The sequence below is a fragment of the Hyperoodon ampullatus genome (assembly GCF_949752795.1).
Source record: "Hyperoodon ampullatus genome assembly, chromosome: 7".
NCBI lineage: Eukaryota > Metazoa > Chordata > Mammalia > Artiodactyla > Ziphiidae > Hyperoodon > Hyperoodon ampullatus.
The window spans coordinates 105,457,336-105,470,359 of record NC_136920.1 but is presented as its reverse complement, the minus strand read 5'-3'; the positions used below and the strand labels follow the sequence as shown (position 1 = coordinate 105,470,359).

At 38.0% G+C, this 13,024-nt stretch overlaps 1 protein-coding gene across 3 annotated transcripts in view; it reads left to right on the top strand.

Moving 5' to 3' along the window:
* Positions 1-13,024, top strand: part of ATM (ATM serine/threonine kinase) — a gene marked incomplete at its 5' end in the record, with an annotated part of 136,818 nt that continues 123,794 nt past the window's right edge. For all 3 annotated transcript variants that reach the window (XM_079708598.1, XM_079708599.1, XM_079708597.1), the window contains 4 exons: positions 1-72; positions 156-268; positions 1,539-1,684; positions 6,211-6,375. In XM_079708598.1, the coding sequence (XP_079564724.1) occupies positions 1-72; positions 156-268; positions 1,539-1,684; positions 6,211-6,375 (496 nt within the window). The remainder of the gene's footprint in view (positions 73-155; positions 269-1,538; positions 1,685-6,210; positions 6,376-13,024) is intronic.

Below are 13,024 nucleotides of genomic sequence, written 5' to 3'. Positions count from 1 at the left end.
ATGAGTCTAGCACTTAATGATCTGCTTATTTGCTGCCGTCAACTAGAACATGATAGAGCTACAGAACGAAGGGTAGTAAATTACTTAAATTTAATCTTTCCTTGAAACAAGTGTGTGATGGGTAACGCATTATTTTGTTCTTTTTTCATTTTCAGAAAGAGGTTGAGAAATTTAAGCGCCTGATTCAGGATCCTGAAACTGTTCAACATTTAGATCAGCATTCAGATTCCAAACAAGGGAAATATTTGAATTGGGATGCTGTTTTTAGGTATTCCTTTCTAAATTTTTTGACTGTCTTTATTTTTCTTTTTCATTTTTATTTCTCTTGTGATATTTTTTTGTGTATGTAGGTCTAATTTATCTTTGCTCCCTTTGTACCGTTGTGCCTTGCATAGGAAATTGGTGCTCAATATTTATCTGAAACATAATTTTTAAAGGATGTTCATAAAGAGTTAAAATTTTTGAATCATTTGTTCAATAAAATGTCTTAGACATATTTCACTCAAAATTAGAATTTCTTTCATACCAGTTCATAAGACTTTATTTCAAATTAGAGCATAAAATTAAGTTATATCAAGTCCTTTATTGTTACTTTGACATATTTAAATATTGCTCTAAGTAACTGCCATATGTTAAACTATAATTAAAAAGTAAAAAGGAATTTTAGAAAAACTATATGAATGCAGTTAACAAACACAAACCTCTGGCATTGGAAAGACACAATTCACTGCTGAACTGGAGTGGCAAACAGAATTGATGCTTTTTACATTAAGACATAATTTTCAATTATGAAGTCCATTTATAACTAGAAATAGATTGTAAGACTTAGGAAAGATGAATAAAATACTTTAAATTAATATAGAATACTGATAAACTTGAAAGAACATTTTCAGTCAAGGGAAAATATGAGTATTTACTTGTTCTTGAATGTTTAGAACAGATAATCTATTTTATTTTTTAGCTCTTATTTGGTACTAGATAGACCATTGCAGATATCATTATAGATAACATGAAAAATATATACTTCTTTTCCTCTGGTTACTTACTTTATTTCAAATACCGCAAATATCTAAAGATGAATACTGTTTTGCATAAGCTGATCATGTAGGCCAAATATGCACCTGATGTACCCAACTAATCATGAATATCTTATAGGCAGGCTTCATTTAAAGGCTAGAGACATTACCAACTGCCTAGGAAAGAGATAGGTTATGTACAGAATAACAGAAAGAGTTGAGAAAGAATTGAGAGCCCCTGATAGCATTGCAAGCTTTTAGTGATAAAATGAGAAAGCAGGCAAGAAAGCAATAGAAAATCCTGGAGGTTACAGATTAAGAGCTTTGCAGGCCAGACTTTAAATTGGTGTTGAGGACTTAGGCCTTAAAAAAGAAATGTAATTGTTTTGTTTAGCTGGTACATTGATTGAAGCAATGTGGTTTAAACAATGCTCTTTATGATGGCGTGAAGGACTTTTTGAAACTATTATAATTAAGTATTATTTTAATGAGTTTCTGAAATTACATTGCACTTTCTTGAAGAGTTTTACAGAAATATATTCAGAAAGAAACGGAATGTCTGAGAACAGCAAAACCAAATGTATCAACCTCAACACAAGCCACCAGGCAGAAAAAGATGCAAGAAATCAGTAGCTTAGTCAAATACTTCATCAAATGTGCAAATAAAAGTAAGTGCTGTTACTTGGCTTAATAGATTATTGTTACATGAGTTTGGTCTGAATATGGTGATATAAAAGTTCAGTGCTGGGCTTCGCTGGTGGCGCAGTGGTTGAGAATCCGCCTGCCGATCCAGGGGACACGGGTTCGTGCCCCGGTCTGGGAAGATCCCACATGCCGCGGAGCGTCTGGGCCCGTGAGCCATGGCCGCTGAGCCTGCGCGTCCGGAGCCTGTGCTCCGCAACGGGAGAGGCCACGACAGTGAGAGGCCCGCGTACCACAAAAAAAAAGAAAAAAAAATAGTTCATTGCTAACTATAATTTCTAGTACATATAATGATTTTTAATACTATAGGTTCAAATATTTGGAGGAATTTATACAAGCATGGAATGATAGAATCTCAGGGTTTGGAAGGATTAAAAAATATTATTTCATCTACCCATTTTTCTTGGATCCCATCTATATGTCCCTGGCACTTAGGTAGCCGTAATGATTAAACATGCCTTTTGAGGCTTTCTTTTCTGTTTTAGTAGTTTTCATAGTAGTGAAAACCTGTCTCCTTTTGTTACTGCCTCTATTTGCTGAGGTAATACAGAAAAATACTAACTCAGTTTTTCAATATCCTTTTTTCAGATATCCTTTGAGATATTTGAAGTTACCCATGATATTTCCCCTGAGTCTTCTTCTCTAAGCTAAACAGACCTACTTCCTATTGCTCATATGAGCTAGTTTTTGTGTCACTTCTGAATATTCTTCAGTTTAATTCTCTATCTCTTAAAGTGTGGGACTCAATCTTATAGGCATATTCTGATTGGTATGGAGTGGAGCAGGACTTGCATATCTTTTATTCTGTACTTCTACTGATTCATTCTAAGATCACATTAGCTTTCCTGGCAGTCAGAACCCACACTCTTTAACTAATAGCATGCTTACTATTGACTAAAAAAAAAACCAAGTTCTTTTTTGCTCCTGATGAGCCACATATCTCCCATTTTGAACTTATACAGTTTTTAAAAGCCAATATTTTTGAACCAAAATGCAGCATCCTAGTAGGCTTCTGTAAGGAAATGGTTTTCATACAATGCTGAAAAGCTAGAGGCGGAAATGTTTGTTTAGGGACTTGGACTCAAACTCTATTTTTCACAGATAAGAAAGTGGCTTTGTGATGCCAAGTTTAGTTTAAGAATCAGAAAAGCCCAGTGTTGGTAAACATTATTAAGTAGAAGGATACAGATTGTTAGTGAATGATGTTTCAGAATGGTGGTATGAGACCTGAGTCTAAAAGGCAGTGGCTTTAGCAAAAATTTAGTCTTTCGGCTCCTCTGAGATGCCATTTTGTGTGGATAGCTGCAAGTCCTGAGAAGGGACTCCAGCATAGACAGGAGAAAGCTACACCGAAATATTTTTGCACCCGCTTTTGCTCTGCATCCATTAAAATTTGTATTCTTGGCTACTAATGCTGGGCTCTTAATAGATCTTAATATGGTCTGATAGAATTTGTGAGTGAAAGAAAGATATTTGTAGCCCATTTGTAGCCCATCAGAAAACTTTGTAGCTTAGAATTTTGCTTTAAAGTGAAAAAAACCTACTGCAAAATTAACAGTGGAGATCACATTTTCTTTTTTTTTTTTTTTTTTTTTTTGCGGTACGCAGGCCTCTCACCGCTGTGGCCTCTCCCGTTGTGGAGCACAGGCTCCAGACGCACAGGCCCAGTGGCCATGGCTCACGGGCCCAGCCGCTCTGCGGCACGTGGGATCCTCCCGGACCGGGGCACGAACCCACACCCCCTGCGTTGGCAGGCGGACTCCAACCACTGTGCCACCAAGGAAGACCCACATTTTCTTTTTAATTAATTTATTTTTGGCTGTGTTGGGTCTTTGTTGCTGCGCATGGGCTTTCTTTAGTTGCAGCGAGCGGGGGCTACTCTTTGTTGTGGTGCGTGGGCTTCTCATTGCGGTGGCTTTTCTTGTTGTGGAGCACGGGCTCAAGGCCCGTGGGCTTCGGTAGTTGTGGCTCACGGGCTCTAGAGTGCAGGCTCAGTTGTTGTGGCGCACGGGCTTAGTTGCTCCACGGCATATGGGATCTTCCCAGACCAGGGACTGAACCTGGAATTCACCAGGAATACACCCTGCGTTGGCAGGTGGATTCTCAACCACTGCACCCCCAGGGAAGCCCGTGATCACATTTAAAAATGTATGAAAGTATCAATATGTTGGTTTGTAGGAATGAATGGATGAAATTTTCAGTGTAAGATTATTTAAATGGTTGAAAAATGATATTTTTATTCAAGGCTTTTTTTTCTTTCAAGTTTTACTTTGTAACTTAAACATCTTTAATCTCAGAGCAAAACCAGGAGCTACTATCATATCACCTCACTTCTTTTTTTTTTCTTTCGGTACACGGGCCTCTCACTGTTGTGGCCTCTCCCGTTGCGGAGCACAGGCTCCGGACGCGCAGGCTCAGCGGCCATGGCTGACGGGCCCAGCCGCTCCGCGGCATGTGGGATCTTCCCGGCCCAGGGATTGGCAGGCGGACTCTCAACCACTGCGCCACCAGGGAAGCCCTCACCTCACTTCTTCAGTTTTTTTTTTTTAAAGGGTTCGAAGGTTGATGAGAATTTAAACACATGTCCAGACTTTGCCAGACTTGCTTAACATTGGTACCCAAGGTATGATGAAAGAAACAGAGATCAGAAAAAAAGAGGTAGATGGGAAGGAACCAGTAAGCAAATATTGTTCAACTATAACAGATGTTATAGTTAAGAAAATGTTAGGAAGACTATAAGAGAGAAATACACAGGGTGTTACAGCAGAAGATATTATGATTGTGCATTTCATCATTAGCCAGATGCCTAAAATTATAAGCCATAAGTAAAAATGATTTTTTAAACTAATAATAACAGAAACTACCCTTGATCTTAGCCAAAAGGCCAAGAAGCGATGATTTTTTGTTATAACAGTGTATATTTATTTATCATACTTCTAAATATAACTAGTCTCATCATAAAAAATCCTAAACTAGAATATATTCCAATATACATAATGACTTGCACCCTGTTCATAACTTACAATAAAAATTTATATGCAATTTTAAGATTGTTAGTATTGAAATATGAAAAATTTCAGCTGTGACATCAATACGATTTACTGAAAGTAACAAATAACTTTTAAATGTACTTTCGTTACCTTTAAGAATATATCCAGGGATTCCTTGGTGGTGCAGTGGTTAAGAATCCGTCTGCCAATGCACGGGACATGGGTTTGAGCCCTGGTCCCGGGAAGATCCAATATGCCGTGGAGCAGCTAAACCCGTGCGCCACAACTACTGAGCCTGTGCTCTAGAGCCCGCGAGCCACAACTACTGAGTCCACTCACCACAACTACTGAAACCTGTGTACCTAGAGCCCATGCTCTGAAACAAGAGAAGCCACGACAGTAAGCCCGCACACTGCAACGAACAGTAGCCCCCACTCGCCGCAACTAGAGAAAGCCTGTGTACAGCAACAAAGACCCAACACAGTCAAAAATAAATAAATAAAATAAATAAATTTTTTTTAAAAAAAGAATATATCCAGGGACTTCCCTGGTAGCGCAGTGGTTAAGAATCCGCCTGCCAATGCAGGGGACGTGGGTTCGAGCCCTGGTCCGGGAAGATCCCACATGCCACGGAGCAACTAAGCCCGTGTGCCACAACTACTGAGCCTGTGCTGTAGAGCCTGCAAGCCACAGCTACTGAAGTGCGCGAGCATAGAGCCCGTTGCTCTGCAACAAGAGAAGCCACCGCAATGAGAAGCCCGTGCACCGCAACGAAGAGTAGCCCCCGTTCGCCTCAACTAGAGAAAGCCCGTGCACAGCAACAAAGACCCAATGCAGCCAAAAATAAATAAATTCAAAAAAAAAGAGTTCCATTAAAAGAAAAAAGAATATATCCATTAATTCTGAATTTTCAGGACCTCTAATAAATAAAACTAAAAATTATAGCCTTACATATGTATATATAATAAATGCTATTATAGGACTTGGAAGTAATTTTGCTTTTCAAAGTAAATAGTATTCTCCTTATAATCTTACTGTAATAAATTCAGGATTTTATAAAAAATACCAGGAAACTTTGGGTCACTCAAGGTATAATGTCAGAAATTGTGAATTATTAAGGTAGAATGATTGTTTTTGCTATATAATCCTATAGGATTGGCAAATTTTTTTTCTAAAGTGACCAGATCGTAAATGTTTTTGACTTTGCAGGCTATGTAGTCTCTGTCTCAACAACTCAACTTTGCCGTTTTAGCATGAAAGTAGCCATATACAATATGTAAATGAATAGACATGTTTGTGATCCAATGAAACTTTATTTCCAAAAATAGGCGGTTGGCTGAATTTTGCCCCTGGGCCATAGATTGCTAATCCCTGTTTTATGTGAAGGAGATTAATTAACAGTAATTTCCCAAATGGAATTATTTATACAATTGCCATTCCAAGCATCCTTAACTTATTTTTCTTAAGATTTATATGTTTTTGTTTATTTTATTTTTAAATAGGAGCACCCAGGCTAAAATGTCAAGAACTCTTGAATTATATCATGGCTACAGTGAAAGATTCATCTAATTGTGCCATTTATGGAGCTGATTGTAGCAACATATTGCTGAAGGACATTCTTTCAGTGAGAAAATACTGGTGTGAAATATCTCAGCAACAGTGGACAGGTATGTTTTGAAGATTGTTATTTGTGAATTTTTCCTTGTGAAATGAAATTTCACCAAAAGAGCATTGAGTCTATTTATATCCCCCAAATGACCTCACAGTTTAACAGTACCTTAGTGAAATTAAATGATTATAGAATCTGACACTTTTCATGTATTGTGTACTTCTTAAATTGTCACTAATAATGTATTTGGTGCCTGCTATCAGAACTAGAATTACAGAATTGAAAGGTGCCATGCCTGTCCTCAAAGACTTGACAGTCCAATGACAGAAAAAAACAAGTAAACCAAAAGTTATAATGCAGTGAGTTCACAGATCAGTGACACCTAAATGCAACAATGATTAAAGTAGAAAGAAGAAAACCAAGCGAGATGTCATAAAAGGGAAAGCAAGAGAATTTCCAGTTGGAAGGGGTGTGACATTTAAAGTGTTGTAGAAATAATAAGATGCAGAAGTATCCATTAGGACTAGGCAGTTTGCAGGTCACTGGTAAGGTAATTGAAATGAAATATTAGAATAGAATATATAGGACCCAGTGACTAACAAGATAAGTAGAGTGGGGTGCCATGGAGGTATTGTTGACAGTTTGTAGGTGAGAGGTACTAAGAGACCACAAAGGAAGTTTGGTCAGAGGCTGAAATTTTTGAGTTTATTGATTTCAAAAGTGAAGTATTTCTGGCTCTGGGTGGCTTAATGGGTGAAAATGGTATTTGGCTTTAATGAGGTGACTTTAAGCCAGATGTCAAAGTCTTCTAATATAGCCACCTCTGAAAATTTAGAAACTCAGTATTTTTCATTGAGAAGTATTCAAGATAAATTGTGCTAACTTAAAAGACATTTATCTATATTTTTTACCATCAGTTTATTATTTCAAAATAAGATGTTTGTGGACCATAAACCCATGACCTAATCAGTGGTCTACATTGTATTCTACTGTTCCCACATGAATAAAAGCCTTAGCTATTGCTTAATTTCTTATCTGGGGCCTTTGCTGTTGCTCTGAACACAAAGGAGGCTTTGTCCCAAACAGAGGCCTCAGTAAGCCTAGTGGCAGCCTTTAGAGAATAGGCCAGTGATATCTAGGGTACACCGACACGTCTGTCACCAAAATGGTTCAGCCTAAATATTTAGAATATTTGTACATTTTAGATTATTACTTGTAACTATGGGTCTCTGAAACAAAGGCAGTCGTTCCTCTAGTCTCTTTACTCTGATTCCATCATCTGGCATGTTCTCTGAAATTCTCCATTTTTAAGCAAACTACTTTCACTTCTAATAGTCAGTCTTTTTGTTGAATTTTTTTTTTATAGTTAGTTACCTTCTCTGAAATTTACTTCTCAGGAAGCCTGCTCAAGAAGTGAAGTTTACATTCAAAATATATTTGGTAGAGGTGGTGATTGAAGCCATGGTTATGGATGAGATTGTCTAGGGAGAGAGTTTAGAGTGAGATGAGAAGATGGCCTTAGTCTTCTAAACCAACATTTCCATATAAATTTTGGAATCAGCTTGTTGATTTCTACAAAAAATCCTGCTGGGATTTTATTGGTATCACGTTGAACCTATTGAACTAAGGAGCAATAGACATCTTAACATAGACTCTTCCAGTCCGTGAACATGATATATCTCTCCATTTATTTACATCTTTTTTGATTTATCAGCATACAGAGTTTGTATATTTTTGTTAGATTTATACTGCAGTAGTTTGTAAATTTTACTGTCTTTTGAAAACATTTTCTCTTCCATGTTCAGAAGTACAGTTGACTTTTGTATACCATATTGATCTGGGACCTTGCTAAAATTGCTTATTAGATCTAGGAGCTCTTTTGTTCATTCTGGGGAATTTTCTGTTTAGACAGTTGTGTCATCTGCAAGTAGTAGAGAGTTTTTTGTTCCTTCATTTCTGAGCCATGTGGCCTTATTTCTTTTTTCTACCTTATATAGACTAGGACCTCAGTATGATTTTTTTTTTTTTTTTTTTTTTTTTTTTTTTGTGGTACGCGGGCCTCTCACTGCTGTGGCCTCTTCCGTTGTGGAGCACAGGCTCCAGACGCACAGGCTCAGCGACCATGGCTCACGGGCCCAGCCGCTCCACGGCATGTGGGATCTTCCCGGCCCGGGGCACGAACCCGTGTCCCCTGCATCGGCAGGCGGACTCTCAACCACTGCGCCACCAGGGAAGCCCTGATTTTTTTTTTTAATGGTAAGATGTGCATAACATAAAATTTACCATTTTAACCATTTTTGCGTATACAATTCAGTGGCATTAAGTATATTCACATTGTCATGCAACCATCACGACTCATTTCCAGAACTTTTTTCATCTTCCAAACTGAAACTGTACCCATTAAACGGGAACTTCCCCTGCTCCCCACCTCCAGCTCTTGACAGCCATTCTACTTTCTGTCTCTGAATTTGACTACCCAGTACCTCCTATAAGTGAAATTGTACAGTATTTGTCCTTTTCTGAATGGCTTATTTCACTTAGCATAATGTATAAGGTTTTTCCATGTTGTAGCATATGTCAGAGTTTTCTTCCTTTTTAAGTCTGGATAATATTCCATTGTATGTGTATACTACATTTTGTTTATCCATTCATCTGTCATTGGACCCTTGGATTGTTTCTACATTTGGATATTGTGAATAACTCTACTATGAACATGGTATACACATAGCTCTTTGAGTCCTTGCTTTCAATTGGGTATATATTCAGAAGTGGAATTACTTCATCATATGGTAATTCTGTGTTTAATTTTTTGAGTACCCACCATACTGTTTTCCACAAGGGCTACACCATTTTACATTTTCATCAGCAATGCACAAGTGTTCCAATTTCTCCACATCTTCACCAACACTTCTTTTTCTTTTTCTTTCTTTTTTTGATAATAGCCATCCTAATGTAAAGGTGTATGAAGTGGTGTCTCATTGTGATTTTGTTTTGCATTTCCTTAATGACTGGTGATGTTGAACTTTTCATGTGCTTATTGGCCATTTGTATATCATCTTTGGACAAAAGTCTATTCAAATCTTTTGCCCAGTTTTTAATCAGGTTGTTTGTTTTTTGTTGTTGGATTGTAGGAGTTCTTTATGTATTCTATATTAATCCCTTATCAGATACATGGTTTGGAAATATTTTCTCCCATTCCATGGGATGCCTTTACCTCTGATGATAGTGTCCTTTGATGCACAAAAGGTTTTGCTTTGATGAATACAGTCTGTCTATTTTTTTCTTTTGTTGCCTGTGCTTTTGGGGTCATTTCCAACAAATCATTGCCAAATCCAATGTTATGAAACTTTCCCCCTGTGTTTTCTTCAAAGAGATTTATAGTTTTTCCTCCGATATGATTTTGATTAGGAGTAGTGAGAAGAGACATCCTTCCTTGTCCTGTTCCTGGTTTTAGGGGGAAACATTCAGTGTTTGATCATCAGCATATTAGCTATTTTTTTAAAATAAATAAATTAATAAATTAATTAATTTTTGGCTGCATTGGGTCTTCATTGCTGCACATGGGCTTTCTCTAGTTGCGGCGAGCAGAGGTTACTCTTTGCTCCAGTGTGCAGCTTTCTCATTGTGGTGGCTTCTCTTGTGGAGCACGGGCTGCAGGTGCATGGGCTTCAGTAGTTGTGGCTTGTGGGCTCAGTAGTTGTGGCTCATGGGCTCTAGAGCACAGGTTCAGTAGTTACGGTGCACGGGCTTAGTTGCTCCATGGCATGTGGGATCTTCCCGGACCAGGGCTCGAACCCGTGTCCCCTGCAATGGCAGGTGGATTCTTATACACTGTGCCACCAGGGAAGTTCAGCATATTAGCTGTTAATACGGGTTGAGGACATTCCCTTCTATTCTGGTTGCTCATGGTTTTTTATCATGAATGGATATTGAATTGTTAATTTTTTTCTGCATATACTGAGATAATCTTTTTTTTTTTTTTGCTGTACGTGTTGTGGCCTCTCCCGCTGCGGAGCAGAGGCTCTGGACGCACAGGCTCAGCGACCATGGCTCACGGGCCCAGCCGCTCCGCAGCATGTGGGTTCCTCCCGGAACGGGGCACGAACCCGTGTCCCCTGCATCGGCAGGCGGACTCTCAACCACTGAGCCACCAGCGAAGCCCAATCATGAGTTTTTTTGTCTTTAGTTTATTGATATGGTGAATTATGTTGATCAGTTTTTCACAGGTTGAGTCAACCTTGTGTTCCTCGGATATACCCTATTAGGGCATGATGTATTATCCATTTTATATATTACTGGATTGAATTTGGAGGTGGTGGTGGTTGTAAGGTTTTTAATTATGAATTCAGTTTCTTTAATAGATGCAGGATTATTTAGGTTACATATTTTCAGTGACCTTTGGAATTTGTTTCTTTAAGAATTTGTTCATTTCATGTAAGTTGTTGAATGTATGAGTATAAAGTTGTTCTTGAACATTATTGTCTCATTATCCTTTTAATGTGCTTAGGCTCTGTAGTGGTATGCCTCTTTCATTACTGAGTCTGATCTTATGATTATTAGTTCTTTACTTCTGATTGTTTTGGATTTCATTTCTTCTCTAGGTTCTTAAGCTTAGATCATTGATTTGAGAGCTTCTTTCCAAATATGTGCATTTAATATAATAAGTTCTTCTCTAAACACTACTTTACTCACATCTCACAAATGTTGACAATGTTGTTTTTTTCTTTTTCTTTAGTTCAAAATATGTTCTAGGTTTTTTTTGAGGATTTCCCTTTGACCCTGGATTATTTGGAAGTATGTTGTTTAATTCCCATTCATTTGGGGTAATTATCCTGTTTTGTTTTCCTTTTGTGGTTTAATGTTATGGTCAGAGACCATGCTTTTTATAACCAAAATTATTTATAACTGTTATGATTTCTTTTATGATCAAGGATAAGGTCTAACTTGGTGAGTGTTCCATATGCATTTGAAAAGAATGTGTATCTGCTATTGTTGGATGAATTATTCCATGTGGCAGTTAGAGTCAGTTGGTTGATGGTGTTCAGTTGTATAACAAACTGGTATGAAAGCATGAGTGACAAGTGAGAAAATGGATTAACAAATACAACATTTTCAAAAGTTTTGGTTACAAGGGGAAGGGAAAAGGGGGTCCTATTACAGAAGAGAGTGATTGGAGTACACATACATGTAATCAGAAGGATTCAGTGAAGAGAGAGTAGTTGAATACACAGGAAAATTGCTCGTGTATGTTTCCTGAGAAGAAGGGATTCCAAAGCAAGAGCCCTAAGATTGTCCTAAGGAAGAAAATAGTTTTTCGAATAAGGTAGAAAGGAAGAAAAGTTAAAAACCTTTAGTTGCTTTCTTATATAACTAATATAAAATATGGACTTCCCTTCAGGTCTTGGAAGTGCTACATAGTTTTGCTCCTGCCTATCTCTCTGACCTTAAAGCCCACCCCATCCTTCTAATTTCTATGCTCTAGCTACAGTGGCCTTTATTCAGATTCGCTAACCCAGTGATTTTCAAACTTTTTTTTTTTTTTTTTTTTTTTTTTTTTTTTTTTTTTTTTCGGTACGCGGGCCTCTCACTGCTGTGGCCTCTCCCGTTGCGGAGCACAGGCTCCGGACGCGCAGGCTCAACGGCCGTGGCTCATGGGCCCAGCCGCTTCGCGGCATGTGGGATCTTCCCGGACCGGGGCACAAACCCGTGTCCCCTGCATCGGCAGGCGGACTCTCAACCACTGCGCCACCAGGGAAGCCCCAAACTTTTTTTTAATAGACTTTTTTTTTTTAGAGCAGTTTTAGATTCACAGGAGAATTGGGCAGAAAGTACAGAGTCCCCATATATCCCCTGACCTCACACGTGCACAGTAACATCCAGCACCAAAGCGGTACATTTGTTTCCGTCAGTGAACCTACGCTGACACCTCATATCACTCAAAGTCCATAGTTTACACTGTCACTCTTGGTGTTGTACGTTCTATAGCTTTTGAGAAATGTATAATGATATGTGTCCACCATTATTGTATCATAGAGAATAGTTTCACTGCCCTGAAAATCGTCTGTGCTCTGCCTATATATCCCTCTCTCCACCTTGATCCCTAGCAACCACTGATCTTTTTAACTGTCTCCATAGTTTTGCCTTTTCCAAAATGTCATATAGTTGGAATCGTACAGTATATAGTATTTTCAGAGTGGCTTCTTTCATTTAGTAATTCGCATTTAAAGTTCCTCCATGTCTTTTCATGGCTCGATAGCTCATTTCTTTTTAGCACTGAATAATATTTCATTGTCTGGATTTACCACAGTTTAATTATCCATTCACTTAGTGAAGGACATGTTGATTGCTTGCAAGTTTTGGCGATTATGAATGAAAATGCTATAAACATTTGTGTACAGATAAATTTTCAGCTCATTTGGGTAAATGCTGAGGAGCATGATTGCTGGATCATATGGTAAAAGTATGTTTAGTTTTTTAAGAAACTACAAAACTGTCTTCCAGAGTGGCCATTGTCGATTTCTATATTAAAAATCAGTAAAGCATAATTTTTATAATTAGTTTTAATTAAAAAATAGGAATGCTAATATTTTCTTCTGACATACCTGTGGATCATCTCACACACTCCTGTTTAGAGAGTATAAGCTCTTTCTTACCTGTGGCATTTGTTCTTTTTTCAGAGGCTACCCTTTGTATGGCCTGTTTTTTTC